Here is a 27,020-nt window from a genome sequence, read left to right as displayed (position 1 = left end):
TAGATGTCCATCGACAGATGAATGGATAAAGAATTGTGGTATATAGACACAATGGAATATTACTCAGCCATAAAAAGGAATGCATTTGAGTCAGTTCTAATGAGGTGGATGAACCTAGGACCTATTATACAGAGTGAAGTGAGTCAGAAAGAGAAAGATAAATACCATATTCTAACACATATATATGGAATCTAGAAAAATGGTACTGAAGAATTTATTTACAGGGCAACAGTGGAGAGAAACAGACATAGAGAATAGACTTATGGACATAGGGAGAGGGGAGGAGAGGGTGAGATATATGGAAAGAGTAACATGGAAACTTACATTACCATATGTAAAATAGAGAGCCAATGGGAATTTGCTGCATGGCTCAGGAAACTCAAACAGGAGCTCTGCATCAACCTAGAGAGGTGGGATGGGGAGGGAGATGGGAGGGAGCTTCAAAACGGAGGGGACATATGTATACCTATGGGTGATTCATGTTGAGGTTTGACAAAAAACAGCAAAATCCTGTAAAGCAATTATCCATCAATAAAAAATAAATTAATTTAAAATATTTTTAAAAATAGAACAAAAAAAGTTTGTATGGAAAGCAGGTTTGGCTGGGTAAGGAAAGATAGCCAAGACAGATTCATCCTGATTAGACCAACTGGCAAACATCTTTCTTTCTTTCTTTCTTTTTTTTTTTTTTTGGTCTAAACTAATGACAATTCTTTTTCTGATGAGCAGCACAAAAACCATCCAAATATGCTTCTAGCTTTTCACTTTTATAATTTAAAGATAGTCAAACAGATTTCTGTGGGACTTTTCCCCCCCTTAATTGCTTCAATATGGAAGATTCTTTGTTGGCAGATCAAAATGGCAGATGGCTTTTAATGCCCTGCCATTTTCACTGTATAAATAATTATGTTCCTTTTCTGCCTGAAACTCACTGCTGTGGTTTGTCCAACACAGAACACAATTTGTCTGGAAACCCACCCCCTCCTCAACCTAACAGAAGGAGAAATAGATAGATTTTTGGTGAATTAGATATATTATTCTTTCAAGGTTCGCTCTGGTCACTGACTTAACCCTTGGGATTTCTCAACTCATTAAAAGACCCTAAATGTTTATCTCCCACTGAATTCCTTGGTAGTTTTCCTTTTCTAAAACCAGGAAATACATTCCTTTCTCCCTCCCTATCACCAAGAGAAAATTATCCTCTAACAAAAGTGGAAGGAGAGTTGATTCTAAGGAATGTGATAAACTACAACCTGAAAAGTCTGTTGATACCAACAAAGAGTGCACACTTAGATGCCTCCTATACACATCAGTTCAGTTCAGTCCAGGTCAGTCGTATCCAACTCTTCGTGACCCCATGGACTGCAACATGCCAAGCCTCCCTGTCCATCACCAACTCCTTGCTCAAACTCGTGTCCATCAAGTCAGTGATGCCATCCAACCATCTCATCCTCTGTCATCCCCTTCTCCTCCTGGCTTCAATCTTTCCCAGCATCAGGGTCTTTTCCAATGAGTCAGCTCTTTGCATCAGGTGGCCAGAACATTGGAGCTTCAGCTTCAGCATCAATCCTTCCAATGAATATTCAGGACTGATTTCCTTTAGGATTGACTGGTTTGATCTCCTTGCTGTCCAAGGGACTCTCAAGAGTTTTCTCCAACACCACAGTTCAAAAGCATCAAATCTATGTGCATATATACATGCACATAGGCAGTTATTCTCGTGTTATTTGTTGTGTTTTGAATTTTGAATCTCAGTATCAGAGATAAAATTAAAAGATCATAATCCCCCTTCCTCTGTAAGATGTAGGCCTTCATTTACAGGGGAGACATAGCCTTCTGAGTCTTGGATCAAACAGTTTTCTGCATTAATATTTTAAGGCTAGTCTCATAGAATTTACCTCACTGTAGCATTTCCATCATTCCAAAATTTTAGAAAAATAATAGATTTATTTTTACATCTGTATACTGGTTTGTTTTTGAAGGTGTGTGTGTTTCTGGAAATGCTATTGGAAGAGAAATGTTGCACATAGTTCAAAATTTCTTTGGGGTTAAGTAGGTGGAAATAACAAAGAATAAGGTTTGCACATATTAGCAGCTCAATAAATGTTACTTAATTAAATCTGACTCACCCAAAATGATAAGAAAAAATTATGAGATAAAGAGATGATATTTTCCAGGAACAAAATCTATAATATAGATGGAGGCAGTGATGATCAAGTTGGGTTCAAAAGTACAAAGTGGGAGAAGATAGGCAGTCTGGAAACTGATGGCAAGCTATGAAGTCAGTAAAATCTGACTGTGTGGAAAAGCCAGATGGATGCTGAATGTAATGACAGAAACCTCCTTCAACTGTTTATTTTTCTAGCTCACAAAACACTGCTGACCAAACAAAGATGAATAAGCAAGGTTCTTGCCTTCAAGGATGTTACTGTCCATTGGAGAAGACACACATTCAAATAGTTGCCATAGATTGTGAAATATTCAATATGAGCAATGACTACAGGTAGATAGGTGGCTCATACAGTGTTTAAAAAGACAATAAAAGATATATGCAGAAGCTATTAAGTTTACCTTTAAGCATTAGTCATCTCAGAAAGTTAATGCTACAAACTTTAAAAACATTATTTGAAATTTCTATTATTTCAGTCCCTCCCTCAGATTCAAGGTGTCACAAATACTGCCATCAAAAATTAAAATTATTTTTTCAAAAATCACAAATGTAAATGGGTACCAAAAACTCTAAATAACTAGACTTTTCAATGATGTCTTTTGTACAATAATTCTGTAGCATGTGTCTTTCTGAAATTTTAAAAGTTTGAAGCTTCACTAAATACTTTTGGGACACACTTTATATATATATATATATTTTTTTTTTCATTATCCTGATAGAGCTATTGCCACATATATAAGGAAAGTAGAAAAGACCCTGCTGCTGCTGCTAAGTCACTTCAGTCGTGTCCAACTCTGTGCAACCCCATAGACGGCAGCCCACCAGGCTCCCCCGTCCCTGGGATTCTCCAGGCAAGAACACTGGAGTGGGTTGCCATTTCCTTCTCCAATGCATGAAGGTGAAAAGTGAAAGTGAAGTTGCTCAGTCGTGTCTGACTCTTCGCGACCCCATGGACTGCAGCCTACCAGGCTCCTCCATCCATGGGATTTTCCAGGCAAGAGTAGAGGAACATAATCACATCATGATTATTCTGCTAGGGACTGCATAACTGTCTTCAAGTGTGTGGAAGCTTTTAATGGGGTGGATGGATTTAGTTTGTTGCTAAGGTTGGAGCAGAAAGGGTAAATTAGGTAGATTTAGGTCAGAAGTGAATTAAATAAGAGCAAGGCTTGGCCTAGATCTTTTGCAGTCTCAAGAGATGGGCTCTAGTAGGATGCAGACAGTGTCTGTCTGCACAGGCCAAGTATTATTATCTCTGATCAAGTTGATCAGTAGGGGGATCTTTAGCTTTGGAGCAGAGAGGGACAGAGGAAAAGAAGTGGTAAGGAAGAGTGTCTTAAGATGCTCTTTAGGGCACTATTCTCTCACTTTAGGCCAAGCCTCTCTTCTGACATCATGATGAGAGCAGAAAGTACTAAATCCTTTGCTGCAGTGATTCCTCTTTTCAGGTTGCTATGCCCATATATGGCTTCCCTGGTGGCTCAGATGGTAAAGAGCCTCCCTGCAGTGCGGGAGACCCAGGTTCGAGCCCTGGGTCAGGAAGATCCCCTGGAGAAGGAAATGGCAACCCACTCAGTATTCTTGCCTGGAAAATCCCATGGACAGAGGAGTCTGAAAGGCTGTAGTCCATGGGGTCACAGAGTCAGACACGAATGAGTTTGCCCATTTTGCCCTGGTTGTTTTTCTTTTGGCTAATACAAGATTGGCCCCAGTGCAGTTGATGTATCAAAGGCTGCTTCCCTATCATAATTTTCCCTTTTAATATCCTTTGTATATATCCCTCCCTTGGGTGATATCATCATCATGGCCCTTTCGTTTGCATCTCCAAACCGGTACCATGGAGACCATCATTATGAAGAACTTTTACCTTTTGTTAATGTAATCACAAAGTATGCAGATAAAAATAGCATCCAGTTAGGAGTCTAGGTTGTAGACATAAAAATTTGAAGCCTGAATTTATTTACCATTAATAGAAATACTACAGTTTGTACAAGACATATACTAGTAATTAATGACCTCATTTGCAAGTTTTTGCCTAAGTGGGGGGTGGGGGCATGGACAGGAAAGGCTTCCATGTTTGTGGACAGGGAGAAGAATATAAAGTGTCAGGATGAAACACCAAGGTGATTGAAAAACATTTTCTTACCATGGGAAATACCTTACCCAGAACTGAAGAGCATGAACTCTCTTCCCACCTCTGAAGGAAGCGCCCTTCTCTGTAGGCAATTGCATTCAAGGCTGCAATGACATTTCTAAGAATTCACTTTCCTCTCTTTGCCAATATGTTTCTCTTCCTCATTAGTCTACTGCACAAAGAGGAGAACTTCCAAAAAAGAATTGATATTTACTGGTCATCTGCAACAGCCTGGCACTGTGCTAAGTGCCTTTATGAATGGAATCAAATTTAACCCTAAAATCTATTAATTTCCTGGATGAGAATATAGCAACTTAAGACATTTACCTAATATGTCTAAATGTCAGGCAATTAATATGTAGAAGAGTCATGATTCAAACCCAGATCTGTTTGACCCCAAATACTGAGATTTGCTCTTTGGAAGCTTTATAAAAGAGAATACTTCGGCCACCTGATGTGAAGAGCTGACTCATTAGAAAAGACTGAAGGCAAAAGAAGAGGGTGGCAGAGGAGGGGATGTTTAGATAGCATCACTGACTCAATGGACATGAATACGAGCAAACTTCAGGAGACAGAGCAGGATAGAGGAGCCTGCAGTCCATGGGGTGGCAAAGAGTTGGACACGACTTAGTGACTTAACAACAACAATAATAAAGGAGAAGGATTTGAGAAATCTCTTGATGAAAACTTAAAAATCGATAGAACATTTGTCATTTTCTGCCTCATCTTATTAACCATGGAATCAATTTGACACTTCCCTGAAAATATGTCTTACAGAAGCTCTTATTTTTTTTCTTGTGTCACCCGTACATCTCAGAAATGTGTATGTCCAAATTGAGAGGACCCTCTCAAAGATGGATATAGAGTAGCTGGCTAATTAAAATAATGAGAGAATTTGTAGCCAAACCTAGGATACAAAAAAGATTTCCTACAGAGGTTTTAGTATTATTGTAAGTTTCATTTTCCATTTATTTTGCTAGAGTTGTTTTTCATGGAGTCCCTGCCTATAGTGGTTCTTTTTGTTAATAAAGGATCAGTGACCAGAGTGGACAACAAGAAAGACCATCACAGGACATGGTGCTGTCTCCTCCAATATGGCCCTCCCTGCAGCACCATCCTCCCATTGGTGCGGATGTCTAGATCTAAAGGGGGGATATTGTATGCATTCAAGCAACAGCAACCACCTAAGTGCCAAGCTAGTTTGGTTAGACATGCTTCTCGTCTAACTATGCCATACCCTATCCCACACCAGTTCATGAGCTCTGGAGGACCTGGATTCTGGTGCTGGGTTTTCCTGTAGAAGGATTCCTGAGCTTCCTGGAAGCACAGCCCAGAGCACAACCAAAGGTTTTTATTATTTGGTCCTAATCACAACCCCAGGTCTTCCCTGTAGCTCACAGGGTTAAGAGTTCTCCTGCAATGCAGGAGACCACGGTTCAATTCCTGGGTCAGAAAGATCCTCTGGAGAAGGGAATGGCAATCCACTCCAGTATTCTTGCCTGGAAAATCCCATGGACAGAGGAGACTGGCAGGGTCCGTGGGGTCGCAAAGAGTCGGACATGACTGAGCAACTACTACTACTAATCGCAACCCCATGAGGCATGCTTGCTATCAACTTGTGTCCTCACTTTAAAGGTGAACAAGTAAGGCTCTGGCAGGACAAATGACTCCTTCTAAAGCATGTGTTTGGACCATGCCCAGGAACAGACCTTCAGTCCATTTATTTTCCACCTCTCAGACTAATCTTAAAATCCATATGTGAAACATTTTTTAAAAGTTCTTGAGATTCTACTGATGAATCACTCAGAGACAATAAATGATTCAGTCAGCTGGGTCCTTTGATGAGCTTTCATTTCATAGTTTCAGTGTGTCTGAGAGGACTCAGCTGTTCGGAATATGAAACATCTTGAATTCACAGGCTGGTGTCCTGCTCAGATACATGTTTTCCACTAGTGTTTGATTTTCAGTTACCTCCATGTGTAAGCCAGCCTGCTGTCATCTGGAGGTACAGTTTTGCATGGATTGCACACTGAAGAGTAGATTTTTAAGCCATGGCCGCCACAGGTTTAAAGAAAAATGAAAACACTCAGGTCACGTTCCCACCAAACTGCTCCATGGGTAACAGGGTGGGACTCAATAGATGACATCTCTTGGGGATGTCATTCATATCAGAGAGGTATATTTGACCAAGCAATTTAATTAATTTCTTTTCTTCATAAATTTTTTCATATTTATTTTTATTCATGATGGCATGGCATTTGTGATATTTCAGATCATTAAAATACAGTAAATGTTTTAACATTTAATTTGTGAAAGTCTTACTTGAATTCAAATAAAATTATGAGAAGGAAAAAATAACACTTGAAGTAATTTATGTATATATGTCAGTTTTTTTGTGTTTGTTAAGCATAGAACAATGGTATAGCCTACAATAGGAAAGAACAGTCAGCAAATGGACTGTTAAATTTACATTCTATTTGACCAGCTTTTAAAAAAAAATCATGATTTTTCATAGTACATATAATTTTTCTCCAGTGATAAGAGCAATATATGCTAATCACACAAACTTCAGAAAATATAGAGAAGAGGGCTGGCAGTTCTGCCCTGTTTTGATTGAGAGATTGGCAGCAAAGGGCAGAAGATCTGTCATTAATAAGATTTGCCAAAAACCAGCCAGCGCACACACCTTAGCTTCTGCAATACTCAGAATATCTATTCAGTCCTAAATGAGACTGAACCTGGTATAGATATTTTTTTTTTTTATCTCACACAGAATATGTTACATTTTTTTAACCTAAAAATATGAATTCAGCTTTTAGGTTCTAGGATAATTTTTCCTACCACAAGAGCTAATTCATGGTACTATCAATTCATTCAAAGCAATGGGCCATCATCTTGGTCATAACCTTGCTATAAATTACTGATTCCAACCTCACAAAATGAGGCATGCCATATTGAGTGTGTGTGTGTGTCTGTGTAATTTGATGGAGCATATTCAAAACTTCCACTGTTTTATAATAGCAGTGTTTTCCAAGCGCAGAGCATATGGTCTAGAAAAAATCTTTTTGGCGGGTAGAGATATGCAGAAAACATGATGAGGAAGCATTTGGGAATAGGTTACAAAAGATTGAGAAATACATGAAAACCAACATCTGGAACTTGGGTGAAACCTTTCCCAAAACATGGTTACGGCATTTGTTCAACAAATATTTGTTGAATGTCTGCTGTGTGTCCAGCACTGGAGGGACTGAGATGAAGCAGATAATAGCCCCTGTTTTCCAGAAGTCCACAGTCTAGGGGAGAACCAAGTATTTTATGCCAACAAATAATGACAGAAGAGTGGGAGACTGATTTTTATAGGAATGTACAGTGTGCTGGGTCCCAATGGAGATGGGGGGAGAGGTTTAGAAAGGAGACTTTGGATTCAGTTTTGAGGCTTGAGAAACTCACTTGTCATGATTAAAGGAACTTTGGGTGGATCGGAGGGCATTTTAAAGCAAAGGGTCAAAGTCAAGGCGTACAAAGAATATGGTGTGCTGGGGAATGATCGTTAAGTTCTGCACAGCAGGCTGAACTGGGGTGCGTGGGAAACAGCAGGCGTGAGGCTGGAAGGCAAGGTAAATCTAGATCAGGGAACTATCTGGTGATCCACTGTGTAGACGTGGGCTGTGTTGTGTAAGCAACAGAGAAAACATCATTGTTTTAAGCAGGAATGATATTTTCAACTGGGTGGCTGATGTTGCTTGAATTTCGGAGAAACTGTAAACCTGCTGCTAGGTTTATAAAATATTTTCATTTTAAAGATAACATTTCCCTTTAGGACTTATGAGTGTGTTCGTAGTTGGGCAAGATTTGAGAGTGGATTAGAAATCTCTCAAAAAACTAACAAAAACTGGCCAAAGGCTTGTCGTGAAGTTGGGAAAGTGCACACTCGCCTATCTATTTAATTGTATCCTTCACTAACAGAGGGTGTGGTTGAAGCCCATAGGTCCTTGTATTTGAGGAAAAGGACACACACTCAAACAGAAAATGGTGCCCAGCCACTGAAAGCATTCATATTGACAAAATAAAAAAGAGCCAATTTCTGAATTTTGTTTCCGGATGGGACAAAACTCAGGGACCTTTGTCATGCCAAGTGGCAGCGGCTTCTATAGATGTCTAGACTAAAGAACAAGTGGGGCGGTTCTGGTTGTTAGCCTTGGTGGTGAGAAGAGCACGCTCAGATCAGCCAAGCTGAATGGAGCAGTGTGAAGGCTGGGACTCCCTGGCCTTGCTCTCCAAGTGAGCCTTGTCTCCCCTCTTCCCACAGATAATACCGCGGGGGTGTATGCCCGGCGCGGAGGGTTCAGTCGGCAGAAGCAGGATTTGTACCTCCTGCCCATCGTGATCAGTGACGGCGGGATCCCTCCCATGAGCAGCACCAACACCCTCACCATCAAAGTCTGTGGGTGTGACGTGAACGGGGCGCTGCTGTCCTGCAACGCAGAAGCCTACATCCTGAACGCCGGGCTGAGCACCGGGGCGCTGATCGCCATCCTTGCCTGCATCGTCATTCTCCTGGGTAAGGGATCTCCCCGGGCACCCGTGGGAAGGGCCTTTCAACCAGATGCCCAGCCTTGACATACGTGTATTTCCCAAGTTATATGTGCTATATACTGTGGGTGCAAGTTGGGACAAAAAGAGAAGTGGTGTCTGCCTGCTCGTCTATTTCAGGGTGTGGCGGGGGGAGCAGGTGACTAAACAAGCATTAGAGCAGAGTTGGGGGAACTTTGTATTGAGCAAACTGCTGGCATCACCAGACCGCTAGCAGAATACCTCTGGGGGCATCAACAGAGGCCCGGGTAGAACATCAGAATATTTTTCAGGAGAGCAATTTAGGCAGAGATATAGTATATGAACAACCATTTGCCTTACAAGAAGAATGAGAAGAGTTAGAGGTAGAAAGAGTAATTGTGACGTCAAAGACGGTCTATGGAGGACTCAAGGAACTGGATGAACATTGGCCCGGCTGAAGCTGGATCTTGGCTCCCCGCCACCCCCCACCCCCCGCCCCCAGTTGTCATATGTAATATCTGGGTATATGCCTCAGCTCGGAGGGACCTGGGATAAGCTTTTCCTGTACTTGCCCGCTGAGTTTGGTGCCCCTCTTCTGCATGTCGTCCCATCTATAGTTTACTCTGTAATAGCAGGAAAGCCTCAGGAAGATTGCATCAGTAGTCCCAAAGTCTCAGAACTCATGCATGACAAAAAAGTCAGGATTCAAACCTAAGTATGTCAGACATCAATTTATGCTTGTTCCATCATGGTTAGTTGTCTACTGAATGAATTAATGGATCCTCGATGCATAGGGAAGAGCCAATGAGTTGAATTCAGCAAATAGTTAATGAGTATTTTCAGGATACCAGGCCCTGTGTTCAGCCCGGAGGGATAAAGAGAAGAATTATACAAGATCTCAGTGATCAAAAAGTTTATCATCTATTGAGGAAAATAGGCATGAGCAGATAAATACAGAGGCACATGGTGAGTACCATGTTGGGGATATGAACATAACAGGCAGTGGGGGCACAAGAGTAGAAAGTGCCTGACATTGAGTGGGAAGGTAGAGACATCTTCCTGGAGGATGTAACACACCTATCAGATGCTGAGTGTTCCATCGGAGGAAAGGGGCTGGGATGGATGGATAGTCCAAGCAGAGGGGACAGAAAACAGAAATGTTCTGAGAAGTTCATAATCAAGTAGGGGAGGCAGATGTGTGAACAGTGTAACACGTGTCATGGTGATGGCCAGGTGGATACATAGAATGGATACCAGCAGTCCTGTCTGGTATCAGAATAGGATATCAGGAAGGATTTTTGTGATGAAAGATTAAGAGTTATCCAAGCAAAGAAAGTGAAAAGGAGTGATCCTGGTGAAGGCGTTGTTAGGAACTAGGCACAGGGGAAAAACACTGCCTAGTGAGCACTGGAAGTCATTCAGAGTCTAGGCAAGTGCACACCCTCATTCTACATCTCACAGTGATGGTGGATCCAAAGAGGCTCTAAGGTCACTTGCCAAGTTCAGTCACAAACATTTTCTGCAGTCTTGCTGAGTATGTAGTTGCTGTTGTTTGGCTGCTAAGTGGTGTCTAACTCTTTTATGACCCCATAGACACCATGTGACCCCATGCCAGGCTCTTCTCTCTATGGGGTTTTCCAGGCAAGAATACTGGAGTGGGTTGCCATTTCTTTTTCGGGTTGCCATTTCTTTTTCCAAGGGATCCTCCCGACCCATGTCTCCTGTACTGGCAGGTGGATTCTGTACCACTGAGCCACCAGGGAAGCCCATGTGTTCCAATGAAAGACTGTAGAAGCCTCTTATGGGGAAGTGGGGGGGGATTGCCAGAGGAAGCAGTGGCTGAGCTTTCTTTGTAAGCAACTCTGCTCACTTACCTAGATGGCCTGAGTTTGGTGGAATCCCCTCTCTCAGAGAAGAGACAATAACTGTTTTCATCTGGAGTTTCAGCTGACACTGTTTTCTGTTCAAACAAATAGAGAAAATTTGTCATTTGTCTGTTGGGGTCTTTATAAGCTACCTCTCTTCTATATGGTGGTCTGAAGAGAGTCTAGCCATGCTTATGATACAGTTTCTTATAAAGGTGTAGTGGGTTCAGGGCTGGCCTCACCTCAGAGCTCTTGCAACCTCTTTGAGAACAGGAGCTCAAGTCTCTCGTGTCCTCATTTGTAAACTTTGGAGAGGCAGCTGCCTTCCTTTGCAAAAAGAGACAGGCATAACCCACATTTAAGAGGCTGCAGACGGACAGAAATATTTAGAATCTTCCTAATTCTTTGGGAAATGACTTCCAAATAGTATCAGATTGATTTGTAAAAAGCTCACCATGGTTCCAACTTGCCAGTTTGTTTGGATAATAATATTTTCCTGGCAGCGTTTTTGCAGAGGAAGAGACAGGTAGCTTTTGCAAATCTTTGAGGATTCTAGGTAAAGCACTCATTTCATAGACTGGTCCCTGTTCTGAAGCCTGTGTACGCCATGCTTTAAGGTAAGCAGAGTTCCCCTGGGAAGAGAACCCCAGAAGACTGGACTTAACCTTTGCTTCCTTTCTTTATCTTTCCCTGTAGTTATTGTAGTGTTGTTCGTGACCCTGAGAAGACAAAAGAAAGAACCACTCATTGTCTTCGAGGAAGAAGATGTCCGTGAGAACATCATCACCTATGATGATGAGGGCGGTGGGGAAGAAGACACAGAAGCCTTTGATATCGCCACCCTCCAGAACCCCGACGGTATCAATGGATTTATCCCTCGCAAAGACATCAAACCTGAGTATCAGTACATGCCTAGACCTGGGCTCCGGCCAGCGCCCAACAGCGTGGATGTGGATGACTTCATCAACACGAGAATACAGGAGGCGGATAATGACCCAACTGCCCCTCCGTATGACTCCATCCAAATCTATGGTTACGAAGGCAGGGGATCCGTGGCTGGGTCCCTGAGCTCCCTAGAGTCGGCTACCACAGATTCAGACTTGGACTATGACTACCTACAGAACTGGGGCCCTCGGTTTAAGAAACTAGCGGACTTGTACGGTTCCAAAGACACTTTTGATGACGACTCTTAACAATAACGATACAAATTTGGCCTTAAGAACTGTGTCTGGCGTTCTGAGGAATCTAGAAGATATGTAAACAGGTATTTTTTTAAATCAAGGAAAGGCTCATTTAAAACAAGCAAAGTTTTACAGAGAGGATACATTTAATAAAACTGCAAGGACATCAAAGTGGTAAATACTGTGAAGTACCTTTTCTCACAAAAAGGCAAATATTGAAGTTGTTTATCAACTTGGCTAGAGAAAAACCACTTGGCATACAAAATATTTAAGAGAAGGGGAAGTCTTAACGGTGAACTCACAATGAAGGGAAATTGTTTATGTGTCATGAACATTGAACTCTTTTTTTTCTTTTTGTTTTTAATCTGTCAAAGATGCTTCCACAAAATTAGAAAGGACAACAGTTCTGAGCTGTAATTTCGCCTTAAACTATGGACACTCTATATGTAGTGCATTTTTAAACTTGAAATATATAATATTCAGCCAGCTTAAACCCATACAATGTATGTACAATACAATGTACAATTATGTCTCTTGAGCATCAATCTTGTTACTGCTGATTCTTGTAAATCTTTTTGCTTCTACTTTCATCTTAAACTAATATGTGCCAGATATAACTGTCTTGTTTCAGTGAGAGGCGCCCTATTTCTATGTCATTTTTAATGTATCTATTTGTACAATTTTAAAGTTCTTATTTTAGTATACATACGAATATCAGTATTCTGACATGTAAGAAATGTTACGGCATCACACTTATATTTTATGAACATTGTACTGTTGCTTTAATATGAGCTTCAATATAAGAAGCAACCTTTGAAATAAAAAGATTCTTTTTTAATTCTGGGTTTGATTCTTAACATTGAAAACAATTAAGTATTTCTAATTACCCATTTATAATTCTAATTTAAGATATTTGTGATCTTTTCATAACCCTATTTATGATCTGTTATAGTCTGCTGATTTTATTGTTTATTTAAAACTGGATATGTTTTACAGATTTTTTTTTCAGACAAGATTCTGTAACATTGTGTAAAGCTTTTTTGTACATTCTTGGTGTTAGCTTCTTAGTTTTTCTTCACACACATCTTCTATCAAAGAAGGATGCTAAAGATCTAGGTCAGTCTATGATTTTGCAATACTTGTTATATGATATGGACTTATCTTGTATATCAGTAATTTGATGGTTATGAGAAATGAATCCATGTGGGAATGAATCTATTAGAACTCTAAAGTTCAAGATGTGGATGTTATTGCCCCATACCGAGCATTTGGGGGTTGGCGGGGGTGAAGAGTAAAAAATATACATTTGCCACATGTAGTTATCAGATCAGACCTCCAGTGTTATTCTATTTTTCCTTACTTTGATCTTGCCAGGCTATCATAATGACTCTTGACAGTTGAAACTGTTTCTTTTTCCTTTTATAATTGTAACTCCTTTTAAAATGTGGCATTTCAAAGTTTGATCAAAGAAAGAGCAATTCATTTCTGAACCTTTGTTTTAAAATATGCTTTGGGCCATAGGCTCAGAATGAGGACAGGGACCATGGTGGGATTCTGATGCAGGGATGCCTGCGGTCTCCTGTGGTCTTGCTGCCAAGGGGTTGGGACTTCTATGAAGGATGCTTCACCTGCTCTGTAGGGCCAAAGGTCAAAACACAGCAATACTTGGGGGAAGCACACGGGTCATTCTCTGCTGTAAGTGCTTTTTCTCTTTCCCCTAGACACGGGGCACGTGCTTTCTCTTGGATTGCAGATAATTTTTAGATTATCTTCTCTTTTTTTAAACTTTATTGCGGGAGTTTGTTTCAAGCAATTTCTTAATATCCTGCTACAGACTATTTTTATGACTCAGTCAAAATGCATACAAAGAGAAATGTTTTGATGAAGTGCTCACTTCCACATTCCTTTGCATTTGAATCAAATTGTCTGAACACTTCAATGGAATAAATTCTGTGGACAATGTCACTTTGGAATCTTTCATTTCAGTGAAGGATTGCACATTCTCAATACTTCCATAATGACAAGTTTTGTTCATTTTTTTATATACTTTTTGTAATCCAAAGAATATTTTGCTAGGTTTGCACAGATCTCCAATTGAATTTGAAGTGAAGAAATAATTCAAAAAGAAAATGAATAGCACTTAAACAAGTATACAGCTGTAAGTAACCCCGTCACCGTGGATGATCCTTTTTTCTAGGAATGTATTTGGATTAGATTTGACAACTACATTTTCACATTTTTGTGTTTAAATTTTTTTTAAAAGGCTGTTTACCTTTTCAATAGTTAAAATACTTGTTTTTCTTTTTTTTTTTCCTTTTTATCTTCTTTTTCGCTTTAAGCCTCTATTGTTTGTAGAACCCTCTTAGAAGCTCTCAAATAAAGTGTCTTTCCTGACTAGTGGAGTCCTTTTTCATTTGGAACATATTCCCTTAAAAGCAAGCTTTAGTTTAAGTGGTCCTCCCTTATTTCAATATAATGTAACCGCTGCATTATGACATGGATTCAGCTCAAGAAAGGGCGCTGCTTTATTCTTCTTGTCCTTCAGTGGTAGGTACTGTTCCATCCATCATTCATTCACTCATCAAAATGTATTTTGTAGACCCTGTAGTAGTTTCTCAAGGATACAGAATGAAGAAGCTTCCTTGATATCTTCTAGTCTTTCCAAACTTGTTCCAAAATACCTATCCTGTTAATCACCTGTTTACCTCTGTGCCCACCTGCCTCTCCAGACAATGCATCTGGCTATTTCCTATCCTTAAGGGTCGAGGGAAGGAAACAAATCAAAGGCCTAACAGAAGACGGTGAGATGCTGACTGAGTGGAGGAACTTTCTGGATAGACCTTGTGTTTGCTAAGTTGCATTTTATGAGCCAGTGTTCCTGGCATGATGGGGAAAATAAGAGAGCAGATGATCTACATTTCTTGGAGACCTTATTAAAAATTACACACTCAGGCTGCCCAGAGAGGATGGCCTTGTGAATCAGATGGGACCTGGTCAACAGTATTTGAAATTGCTCCTGGGTGATTATGCAACGTCCTTCATCTCTTTGAGAGCCTCTGGAGGACAGCAAGGGGTGAGTTGGGATCTCTGAGAAAAGTATTGAAATCTATCAGGCAGGCAGTGTGGACACATTAGGATCATATAAACCTAGAGGCATGTTGGGAGGCTTTTTATGAATGTCAAAATGTGACATAAGTATTCTAAAGTAGTTCGGTAAATTGGTGATTGGCCTAGCCCATCATCATCTCTGACCTGGAGGATGGAAATAGCCTCTTAAATTGATCTCCTGCTCCCAGCTTCTCCACAAAGAAGCCAGAGGGATACAAACACCCAACTCAGACCACCTGACTTCATACCTTAAACCTCTTCACTGGCTTTCCAAAGTCTTAAATATTGCTTTACATGACTAGTGCCTTGCAAATCTCACCAACTTGACCTTCCTCCATTCTCCTATCAGTGCACTGTGATCCAACCACCCTGGCCATCTATTACTTCCTCATACAGACAAAATGTGCCCCCCCATTTCCATCTAAAGTTGTTCATCCTCTGTTGGTCTCCTTTGTATCAATTAGAACTCTGTAAACTTATTTTGCTTATCGGCTTTTCTTTTGTCTGTGAGTCTGAATGCCCCACCAGAATGTAAGCCTCAAGGGGGTAGAGGTTTTATCTTCCTATTGTATGCCCAGTGCCTGAAACACAGCAATCAATACTTGAATGGATGATGGTACCCAATAAGGCAGACTGATTGGGGTTTGATGACTGATTAGAGAATGCCTGTGTGATATTAAGCTTTCTTTACCTGAGAAATTGAGTGGATTGTGATCCTGGTATCTGAGACTGTGAATCTAAAAGGAGAAGTGGTGTGGGGGCAAAGAAGTTGAATTAAGTTTGGGTTGGACTTGTAAATCACAGGTGCTTCTGTGGCAGCTAAGTGGAACTAGGTAATGAGAAATATGGATTTGCCATTTAGCTCACTAGAGAAGTAGGGCTGGGCATGCAGAGTAAGCCTTATCAGGGGGTGAAGTCTCAGGAGTGACTGTATGTCTAATTGGGTTTCACTGCTCTCTCCCAACTATAAAGGAGTGTTTTGATGGTAATGTAAGTCCCTCTGGTGTTGAAGAGTAATGCTGGCTTTAGTTTTATTAATAAGGATAATTAGTAGGCATAAACCTTATTCATGTATGTCAAATGCTTTGAAAATAAGAAGGGGATATTAATTAATGCATTAATTTTTTCTTCAATTAATGAGGCTTTTTTTTTTTTTTTTGAGCCTGTACTGTGTGGGAGAATGTGTACCAGATACACGACACTGATTCCTATGAGAAGACAAAGGTTATGCTATGATCCTCACCTTACTAGACCAGAGAGGCTAAACCTCTCTTCAACACAGACACAGGAAGTGATTGTCAGAGCTGGATAGGAATGGATCCTGTTTCTCCCACCTGGTGTCAAGGGCTTATCCTTTAAAGAGCTAACCGTGATAGCTATTCCTCATCATCGGTGATTTAGCTCAGGCTTGGCAATAGGAACTTGGGATGGACGGTCCTTTGAGCTGCCATTCACCACAGAGCTGGACAACTGGATCCAGTCACAGCTCTGAATGCCTAGCCTGCCTTCCAAGTCCAAAGTGATTCATGAGACAGGATTGTGAATTCTTTCTGCTGGGGTTTGAAGTCTTTTTACAAGATGGCTGTTGAAAATCAAATATAAAAGAAACTGATAAGGCATGTCATAGCTGTTTGTAATACGTTTCACAGAGAAGTTTGATATTTCATCCTCTTCGTTGCAATAAAACTGTGCTAGCGGGAAAAGGTCAATGTCTAGAGTCTTTGTCAGGCCCCAGTAGACTGGGAGGAAGAATTGAATTTTCATCTTGCAGACTAACTCAGCTGATCATTTTTAGGATCATGGAGCATTCTTCATTCCAGGTGTCATGATACATTTTTACATGTGATTTTACAGTTATTTGCCACTTGAATCAGCTGATGGCTGGCACATGATCATCTCTCACAGGCTCACAGAGGCAACACAAGTCTAAGGCTCAAACCTCACAAACCTCAAATCTTCAGCTCAAGAGTAAAAACTGTATACTACCCACCCTTGTTGGGTGGGCATTCATTGCACCACTGTGTGTAAAGCCTGGCTCCAACACCTACTAGCTGTGTGACTTTGGCCAGGTACACTGACCTCTCTGAATACCTTTTTCTACAAATGTGCATTGCAAAAAATAACATGGCCTGTGGTGGTAAAGAATAAACGAGCTCATATTTCTAGAGCCACTCAGATTCTAGAACAGGGCAAATGCTTAAATAAGGTAGCAATTATATTATTAGGATGAGTAACCTTTTCCCAGTCCCAGGTTGCTGAACAACGTAAGGGAAGAATTTCCTTTCTTTATACCTCCTTTTTCCTCTTCAAAATCAGTTCACTCTCTCATCATTCTAGCCTGAGCCAACAGTAGAACATAGCTTGGCATTCCACAGCTTAGGACAGGCAGTGTTTACTACCACCAAATATATGTGTATAGTCCTTGTTGTTCAGTGGCTTAGTCGGGTCTGACTCTTTGTGACCCCATGGACTGCAGCATGCCAGGCTAATTATAATATATACAGTCCATGCATATGTTATACATTTACATATATATATATAATAAGGCTAATTACTTGATCGATGAATTCAGCTGTTTGACCACAATGTATAGCACATTGGCAAAGTACCAGGTAAAACAGATTTTAAATGTTTCATTAGAAAACAATAAATAAATTGACCTGATTATGAATTGTGTTTAATTGGGTGGAAATTATGTATCAAGTGATACATGAAATTGGGATGAGGTTGTCAAGAACTGCACAAACTTTGACATTTTTAATACAGTGCATTTCATATTTGATATATCTTTGCTCATTTGTTCAAACAATGGGAATCCTTTTTAATAGACATAACTCTGAAAATATTTAGATTTGAAGATATATAATTTTATTAGAATACTTTTTTTTAAATAGAAATCCTGATGAGTTTAATTAAACCACAATTTTTACTTCATTTAGCACTCAGGAAATTGGAAATTATTTCATGCTATGGTAATTTTCTTTCTTTTTTTTCTCCAAACACTAACTGGGATGTGAATGAAATAATAGTGCTTGGAAATACAATTTTCAAAGTGTTTTCTCAGATAAATTAGTGAAGAGGTGGTTAGTTTGATGATGGTGACCAAGCAAACTAGATCAGTGGGAGACCCACCTTTTTTTCTCTCTCTCTCTTTGGATCCCTAGCTCAGAATGGGTGCTGAGTAAATGTTTGGGGCAGCAATATAAGGATGAACGGGCAAAAGAAAATAAGTTCTTCATTTTATGACCTAGGTATTATAGCATTTTAAACTACTGGAAATGTGTATATGGGGATTCCTCTGGGTACCTTGCCTCCACTCTGCCTCCATCAAAATGGTACTATTTTGATAGTACCATTAATAATGCTTTGGATTTAGATTTGACATGACTGGATATTTACCCAGCACACAGTCAGATCAAATTGGGCCTGGATGCACTGAGCAGATCACTGAAGCGTGATCTGATAATCTATGTGACTTCTGTCTGTCTCTGTCTGGCATTCCTCCAAGAAGTCTAGGAATGACTGATCTAGAATAGGAAAATTAATGTATGACTTGCTGCACAAATGAGAGATTTTATTGTTGTTTCTGATGTTATTTGGGCTGTTTTCTACCATAAATTGATCTTTGTAGCATCTGCAAGAGGTGACCTCCGATCCAAAGTGAAGTCAAGAGAGATTTGGTTTCTCTTTTGAAGACTTTGATCCGGTAGCCTTAGGGTAGGCTTTAAACTGACTCTAAGAAACGGATACTGCATTTTACTGTGTAAGGACTGTGGTCCCACAGGTTTTCCCAGATTCGCCTCTCAACTTTGCTGCAGATACTCAAGTCCTTTATATAAAATGGCAGAGTATTTTCTTATAACCCAAGCACATCCTCCTGTCTACTTTACATCATCTCTATATCATTTATAATACCTAATTCAATGTCAATGTTATGTAAATAGCTGTAAATACAATGTAAATACTATGTGAATAGTTGCTGACCTGCAGCAAATTAAATTTCACATTTTAGAGTTTTCTGGAATTAAAAAAAAAAAAACAACCCATCTGTGTGGTTGAATCTGCGGATGCAGAACCCACCAATGCGGAGTGTCAACTGGACTCATTTTCAAGGGAGGCTATGAGGAATAGTCCATCCTTGTCCATTGTTTTCCAAGTTTGAATGTGCATTTCTACATTTCTCTAGTGGTTGGAAGAAAAGGTTTATTTACATGTCATTAGCAATACTAATGGAGAAGGCAATGGCACCCCACTCCAGTACTCTTGCCTGGAAAATCCCATGGACAGAGAAGCCTGGTAGACTGCAGTCCATGGGGTCGCAAAGAGTCGGACATGACTCAGCGACTTCACTTTCACTTTTCACTTTCATGTATTGGAGAAGGAAATGGCAACCCACTTCAGTGTTCTTGCCTGGAGAATCCCAGGGACGGGGGAGCCTGGTGGGCTGCCATCTATGGGGTCTCACAGAGTCGGACACGACTGAAGCGACTTAGCAGCAGCCGCAGAAGCAGCAATATTAAAGAGAGAATAGCGTCTTCTTTTAAAATAGTAAACTGATAAAATACACACAATTATCCCTCTGCTTGGAATCCACTTCCCCCTTTGTCGTAACGCAGTGTTAATTGCTCAGTCGTGTCTGACTCTTTTTTGACCCCAGGGACTGTAGCCCATCAGGCACCTCTGTCCATGGGATTGCCCAGGCAAGAATACTGGAGTGGGTTGCCATTTCCTTTTCCAGGACATCTTCCCTGCCCAGGGATAAAATTGGTGTCTCCTGCATTGCAGGTGGAGTCTTTTATCTCTGAGTCAACAAGGAAGCCTAAAACCATTAGAACCCCCTTAGTGTAGAGAGATAGACGTGTCTTTTGTAGTGTTAACTAGGTGACTTTTTGAACACACCTAAGGTTCCAGGGGCTGATTGCTGGCCATCCAGGGAGGGAAGAGAGGTCAGCCACAACAGATTTAATTGCCAATGATTTAATCAGCCATATTTATGTGATCTAGTCTCTGTAAACTCAAAAGCAGAGGGCTCTGTGAGCTTCCCGGTTGGTGAACATGTGACGTTTCGGGAGAGTGGTGCTGCAGAACATGGAAGCTCCATGCCCCTTCTCTTTACATTGGCCTCTGCAACTCTTCCATCTGATTGTTCCTGAGTTATATCCTTTTATAATGAACCAGTTATGTAGTAACTAAAATGTTTCTCTGAGTTCCATCAGCTTCCCTAGCAAATTAATCAAACCCAAGGAAGGGGTGGTTGGAACCACCAATCTATAGTCAATCAGTGGTAAGTACAAGTGACAATTTGGACTTTTGACTGGCATCTGAAATAGGGCAGGGGAGGGGTGATAGTCTTGCAGGCCTGAATGCTCAGCCACCCGTTCCAGGAAACAAACTCACTCAGAAGGACAATGCAGATAGTAGATTGCAGTTTATTACACCAGTGGGCACAAGGCAGAGTCTCTTCTTAGCCAAGGACCCTGACCAGTTTTTGTGAAAGCCCACATCCCCAAATTCCTTAAACCTAGCCTGGAAAGTGTTAAAGGGAGATACAATCAGGTTACAGCCATGATTCATAATCAGAAGGGTCAGCTGGTTATACATTGTAGCCTACACCAATGGGTGCCATAAAGATTACAAAGGTGATTGACTACATAGGGGATTATCACATTCTTTTTGGCGATGGGAAATCTTGGTATAGTCTGGTGTTTATCAGTCTGGGAGGCCAGTTTGGCCATAGGTATGTTATCCCCATGGCTACTAGGCACATGGTCCAAAGCTCACTGGAAGTGCAAGATGAAGTTTCCTTCTTTTTCAAGATGGAGTCAGCTCGGCCTGTTCCTTTCCTCCCTCAGTCCCATGGTTTGGTAACAACACCATCTCCATAATAGTGTCAAAACTGAACTGACTTATAGGATATCTGGGCTTCCCTGGTGGCTCAGACAGAAAAGAATCTGCCTGCAATGTGGGTGATACGGGTTCAATCCCTGGGTTGAGAAGGTCCCTTGGAGAAGGAAATGGCTACCTACTCCAGTATTCTTGTCTAGAGAATCCCACAGCCAAAGGAGCCTGGCAGACTATGGTCCGTGGGGTCGAAAAAGAGTCAGATATGACTGAGCAACTAACACTAACGCTATAGGATATCGTTTGTATCCAGTAATTACTTGCTGGTGGGGAAAATCCAACCTCCTCCTCTCTGGATCTGGGTGCATAAACCTTTAAAAATACATCTGTTTAGATAAACAATGAGTTATTTAAAGATAAATGTATATTATGTAAATAGTACATATTACTCAAATATGTTGACTGGGCAGAGGGTGGGGAAAGAAGGGATATTTCAGTGGTCTCCTGAGAATTTGGGCAACACTGGCTATTTATTGATGAAAGAATTGAGGTCCTCAGAGAAGGCAATGGCATCCCACTCTAGTACTCTTGCCTGGAAAAATCCCATGGACGGAGGAGCCTGGTAGGCTACAGTGCATGGGGTCGCTAGGAGTCGGACACGACTGAGCGACTTCACTTTTACTTTTCACTTTCATGTATTGGAGAAGGAAATGGCAACCCACTCCAGTGTTCTTGCCTGGAGAATCCCAGGGATGGGGGAGCCTGGTGGGCTGCTGTCTATGGCGTTGCACAGAGTCGGAAGTGACTGAAGCGACTTAGCAGCAGCAGCAGCAGCAGAACTGAGGTCCTAGAAGATAAGTTATCTTGATTCAAGTGTCAGAGGACTGGTGGCTCAGTGGTTCCACCTTCCAGTGTAGGGAATGCAGGTTTGATCCCTGGTAAGGGAACTAATATTTCACTTGCTGTGGGGCAACTAAGCCCATGCACTCAACTATCGCTCCTATGCACTCTAGAGCCCGTGTGCCACTACAAGAGAAAGCTCACATGCTGCAGCGTAGACCCAGGCAGGCAAAAAAAAAAAAAAAAAAAAAGAATCGGAGGACCAAGAAGAGGATCTGGAAAGAAAATAAGGGTCTCCTGTTCATGACCTTTCTTTCAGTTCTAGGAAAACTGAACTTCAGATTTACCAACCATTGAGTCAGTTTTTTCCTGCCAGGTGTTTTTTCCCTGCCCAGACACACTGATTTCTCCTTATATTCATCATCGATCTACTCAAATGTAACCTCAGAAAGGCCTCCATTGACCACCTTATATAAAATACCCCTTCTCTCTGCATTCCTTTCCAAGCCTGTTATCTCATTTTTTTTATTTCACTGCAATTGGCACTAACTGACATTATAAAGGATACCTATGTACTGTTTATTATTTGTGTCCTCTGACCTACTATGATGAAAATTCCATGAAAACAGTAGTTTTGTGATGTTCCTCTCTATATGCGCAGAATCTAGAGCAGTGTCTGACATATACAAAAGCTCAATAAGTAATTGTTGAACTAATCAGTAACAATAAGCATTATCAACCCTTGGTTTTTAACATACAGTTTTAATCCTGTGAGACTTCATTCAACTATTTCTTATATTAATAGGAATGATGCTGTCAACAAAATGAGGGTCAGAGAAAATACAGTGTACCTGCATTCACTCCTTCACTACAGGCATTTCAGAGTCTCAGAGCAGTGATTGATCAGCAATTGTTAACTCCTTATCAGAGGTTTTCCCTCTAGCTTTTCCATCATCTAGAAAGAGGACCAAAAGCTAGGCATCCCGGTGCTAAAGAATAGACCCTACAGGAAGTGAATACAGCCCACTGTGAGTGCACAAAGAGTCTTCTGACCTCGTTTTCTTGGGTACCCAATGTGTCAGTGAAAGAAAGCTTCAAAATCCCATCCTAATTACCCACAAGGATGTGAAGAGCTTTGCCATGAAGTGAGTTTCTAGTTAATCGGGTAAATTTTTTGTTTAAATTATGATGCGTTATTAAACCCAGGTAGGGTGGTAGAGAAGGAACAAGGTAGTTGCTAGTCGTTCTGCTAAATGTTAAACACCTGCTCTTACCTGTAATGTATGCAAAATGCACATAATTCCCACCCTCAAAAATCAAATGGCCAATTTATGGGCAGCCTGCTTTGTTCCAGAAATTAGACCCATATAAAATTCAGAACCTTTCTCTTTCAATTGTTTAGTGTTATGGATAAAATTCCAAATGGAATGAAATATTCTAGATACCACTCACTATGCGGATTTTTTTTTAACTTTCCAGCAAGATAACTGAAGTCCAGAAGATCCGAATATCCCATAGCCACACTTCTTGTTTGTTTATCAGTAACAAGTATGGGCAGGGTACTTCTTATGGGCATGTTAGTTCTGCCTGAGACGGTGTCAGTTTTTGTTTGTGGTTCTGGAGCAAATTTTTTAAATGGCCCTTTTGGATAATAACTAATACGGTTATCCTGCCAATGATCTTATCCCACAGTATGTTGACAGTGTAGCAGGTTTTCAGTGGCCCATAGAGGCTTCTCCCACAACTACGGAAAGGTGATTCATCTACTATAGGAAGCAAAGAAAAAGAAACTTGAGACTCAATCTCATTAATGTTGAAGAAATACTCTTATATATCCTCTTCTTCCCTCTTTGCAGGCTTAAATTTTAAAAGTGATTTTTTTAAAGTAACCTTAACCCTCTTCCCCAGGATATAGAAATACTGAAGGAAAAAAAAAGAGAGGAATATTGGGTTTATATTGTTTATACAGTTTGATGTTTCACTTAACATATGGGCTGTATCCAACATCAAAAGGTCTTTTTAACACTTGCTTAAATTATATTAAATTTAAATAATATTATACTGTATGGATAAATCCTCTCTTATATGTTCTTAAATTAGCAGATATTTATTAAACACCTTATTATAAACTGGACACTCATCACTGCCCAGGGAAAACAACAACAGCAAAATAGACCAAGTGCCTGCCTTCCTGTGGAGTAAGTTCTACTGGTGATGTTCAGATGGTAATGAAGGATTGACACAGGTATATAACTTGATAGGAAAATTGTTAGGACAAATGGCTGAATTTTTCCAACTATTAAATTGTAACAAAAAATTATGGAGGAGGAACCTAGAAACTAAATAAGATGTGGGGTATAAAGCAACCAAATAAAACATGTTGGATCCTTATTCAATCTTACTTGGATCTTTATTTAAGCAAACAAAATGCTCAGTAAACACACACAGACACATACACACACACAGTCAGTTGGACCCTGGCTATTTTATATCATTTAATATTTGATAATATTTTAACATTATATTATTCATATGTTATTGCTAGTGTGATTCAATTTTTAAAGTTTTTTCTTTTTGATATATATATATATATATATACATACATATATTATGATGTCTAAAATTTCCCACATACAATTGGGGCTGGGATGTGGTAGGGAATGGTAAGGTATATAGATGAAATAAGATTGTTCATGTGTGGGAAGTTGCTGAAGTTATCTGATAGATACATGTGGGCTCACTATACTCTTCTTTCTACTTTTGTTTTATATTTTCCCTAGTAAAAAATAAAGAAAATGTTCATCTGGCTTTACTGTTGTTGCTTGTTGCTATTCTTGATAATGTTGGGGGGCAAAATCTGCCATCCCAAAATGTGTCACTTTGGCATAAGAATCAATTTAGACTGATTACTTTAAAAGCCCCAAACACACAGGAAGAACCTTTGGCTTTCTCCCTGACCACCTAAAGGAAAGTTTCAGGAAGGAAGATAAATAGATAACTATACTATGAACACGGAGAAGGCAATGGCACCCCACTGCAGTACTCTTGCCTGGAAAATCCCATGGACGGAGGAGCCTGGTGAGCTGCAGTCCATGGAGTCGCTACGAGTCAGACACGACTGAGCAACTTCACTTGCACTTTTCACTTTCATGCATTGGAGAAGGAAATGGCAACCCACTCCAGTGTTCTTGCCTGGAGAATCCCAGGGATGGGGGAGCCTGGTGGGCTGCCGTCTATGGGGTCACACAGAGTTGGACACGACTGAAGCGACTTAGCATAGCATAGCATACTATGAACAAGGTATGTAGACAGGAGGAACCGGGCAGAGTCTGCTTGTTAAAATTCTTCTCTGTGTCCCACTGCCTCCACAGAGCCCAGCAAACCTTTTTTTTAACCAAACATTTGCTATTTCATCTCCAGGTGAATTGTGTTCTTCCCCTTTGAAGGACCCCGATATCCTCTTTTGTTTTTAGCTAAAGATAGTATTTAAGGATGAGGGTTTCAGCCATTTTGACACATTTCTCCGTTTTCCTGGGTCTCTTCCACATATACATGTTATTAAATTTGTTTGCTTTTCTCCTGTTAATATGTCTTACATCAGTTTGACTCTTAGACCAGCTAGAAGAATCTAGAAGGGTAGAGGAAAATTTCTCCCCTGTCTACTAATATCTTGCCCTCATACAAGACCAATTGTTTTAGAATAGGGTGGTACTTACACATCTGTATTTTTTAAAGCAGTGCCTTATCTAGCAATATTGGAGCCAGAAGGAAAAGAAAAATTAGTAATACCAATTTTGCCTTTATTTAGAGAATTGATATTTTCTTCATCTTGTATTTTTTGGACTAATTTTGACTCTCCAAAAAAAAAAAAAAAAGTTTGCCTTAAATTTTGTTATCTTGAGAATTGAATTTTCAGAGCTCTCTTATATTCTCCACCCAAGGCCAGTGCCTCGGGGGAAATTCTTCAGCCCTGAACTCTAATGCTTGCCTAGAGAAGCCTTCTGCAGGCACCAGTCTAGGCCTACACGTCTACAAATTGAATGTGCATGTGAACTAACTTGGAATCCTGTTGGAAACTGACTCAGCAGGTCTGGAATGGAGCCTGTAGGATGTGACCGAAAATAAAAAACCGTCTGAAGTGAGTCATTTCATAACCCACAGGACTCCCCATTAAGTAAACAGAGATTGGAAAACAAGAGGTCTGAGACTCCTCTTGCCGTTACTACTGACCAGGGTATGACAGCAATCCTGCCCTAAGGAAGCCCCAAACCCAGTCTCTTGAAAATCACCATCAAATTCCTGTCTTACTCTGTATCCTGTTAATATATTTCCTTCAGGTCCCCACAAGCCTGCCACAGTTGGTTGAAAAAGTCCCTCTCGGGTAGGGGTCAGTGGGCAAAACATCCTACCTGGAGTACATATGTTCTATTGCTTTGCTTTTATGCGTGCAGCTCAAAGTGGGTTGAGCTGCAACCAACTCTGATTGGGGAACTGTATAGGTTTTTAATCTCAGACTGCAACCTTGGTACTGCAAAGAATATCACTGTCCATTTTTTTTTCTTTTAAGTCTATTTAATCTATGGGGGCATGTCCAATCTGCCAGACTGGATGAATTCCACCCCAGCCTTTATTGCCCCTCAACTTTGTGTTTGGGCTTGCACTCGAATCTGGAAACCTTCTGAAAAATGGAGGTATAGTCTGTAATCTCCACTTCAATGTAGTCTCAGCAGATACCTCTGGGTCTTGTGGGTCAGTCCCATCAGATGAGTATCACACCTTTTTGTCTTAGTTGAGACCAGAGGTGGAAGCTTAAATGTCTCCCCTCTCACTGTTATTATTTCCTCATTGGGTTTAATCTTTCATAAAACAGTTTGAAAAGCTATTTGACTTCAGGCTGTGTCTTCTTTCTCCAGGGCAAACACCCTTGAGGCTGAGGTACAAAACATTCTGGCAACTTTTTTTCTGTTAATGGGCTTCCCTGGTAGCTCAGCTGGTAAAGAATCTGCCTGAAATGAAGGAGACCCCAGTTCAATTCCTGGATTGGGAAGATCCCCTGGAGAAGGGATAGGCTACCCACTCCAGTATTCTTGGCACAAAACATTTTGGCAGCTTTTTTTTTTTCTTTTTAATAGAGTGGGATGGAGAATATAAGGAGAATCAGGTTTGATCAATATGTAGCAAAAGTATACTACTATTTCATTTTGGCAATGGGAGAGGGCAGGCAGTAAGCATGACAAATCAGTAACACATAATACTATATATATAATTAAAGTTATATACAGCTGTATAGTAAAAAGTGGTAAGGAGGAAAAAAATAAGCCAGTGAA

The 27,020-nt window shown here is 40.5% G+C and overlaps 1 protein-coding gene across 1 annotated transcript in view; it reads left to right on the top strand.

The window, feature by feature from the left end:
- The window catches only part of CDH11 (cadherin 11), a 156,666-nt gene extending 143,924 nt beyond the window's left edge, over positions 1–12,742 (top strand). The window contains exons 12-13 of the mRNA XM_025268780.3: positions 8,614–8,865; positions 11,420–12,742. Coding sequence (XP_025124565.1) covers positions 8,614–8,865; positions 11,420–11,916 — 749 coding nt within the window. The 3' untranslated portion in view covers positions 11,917–12,742. The remainder of the gene's footprint in view (positions 1–8,613; positions 8,866–11,419) is intronic.
- The last annotated feature ends 14,278 nt before the right edge of the window (positions 12,743–27,020 follow it).

This window comes from Bubalus bubalis, chromosome 18 (assembly GCF_019923935.1).
Source record: "Bubalus bubalis isolate 160015118507 breed Murrah chromosome 18, NDDB_SH_1, whole genome shotgun sequence".
Lineage (NCBI taxonomy): Eukaryota > Metazoa > Chordata > Mammalia > Artiodactyla > Bovidae > Bubalus > Bubalus bubalis.
This window is presented reverse-complemented; position numbering and strand designations above follow the sequence as displayed.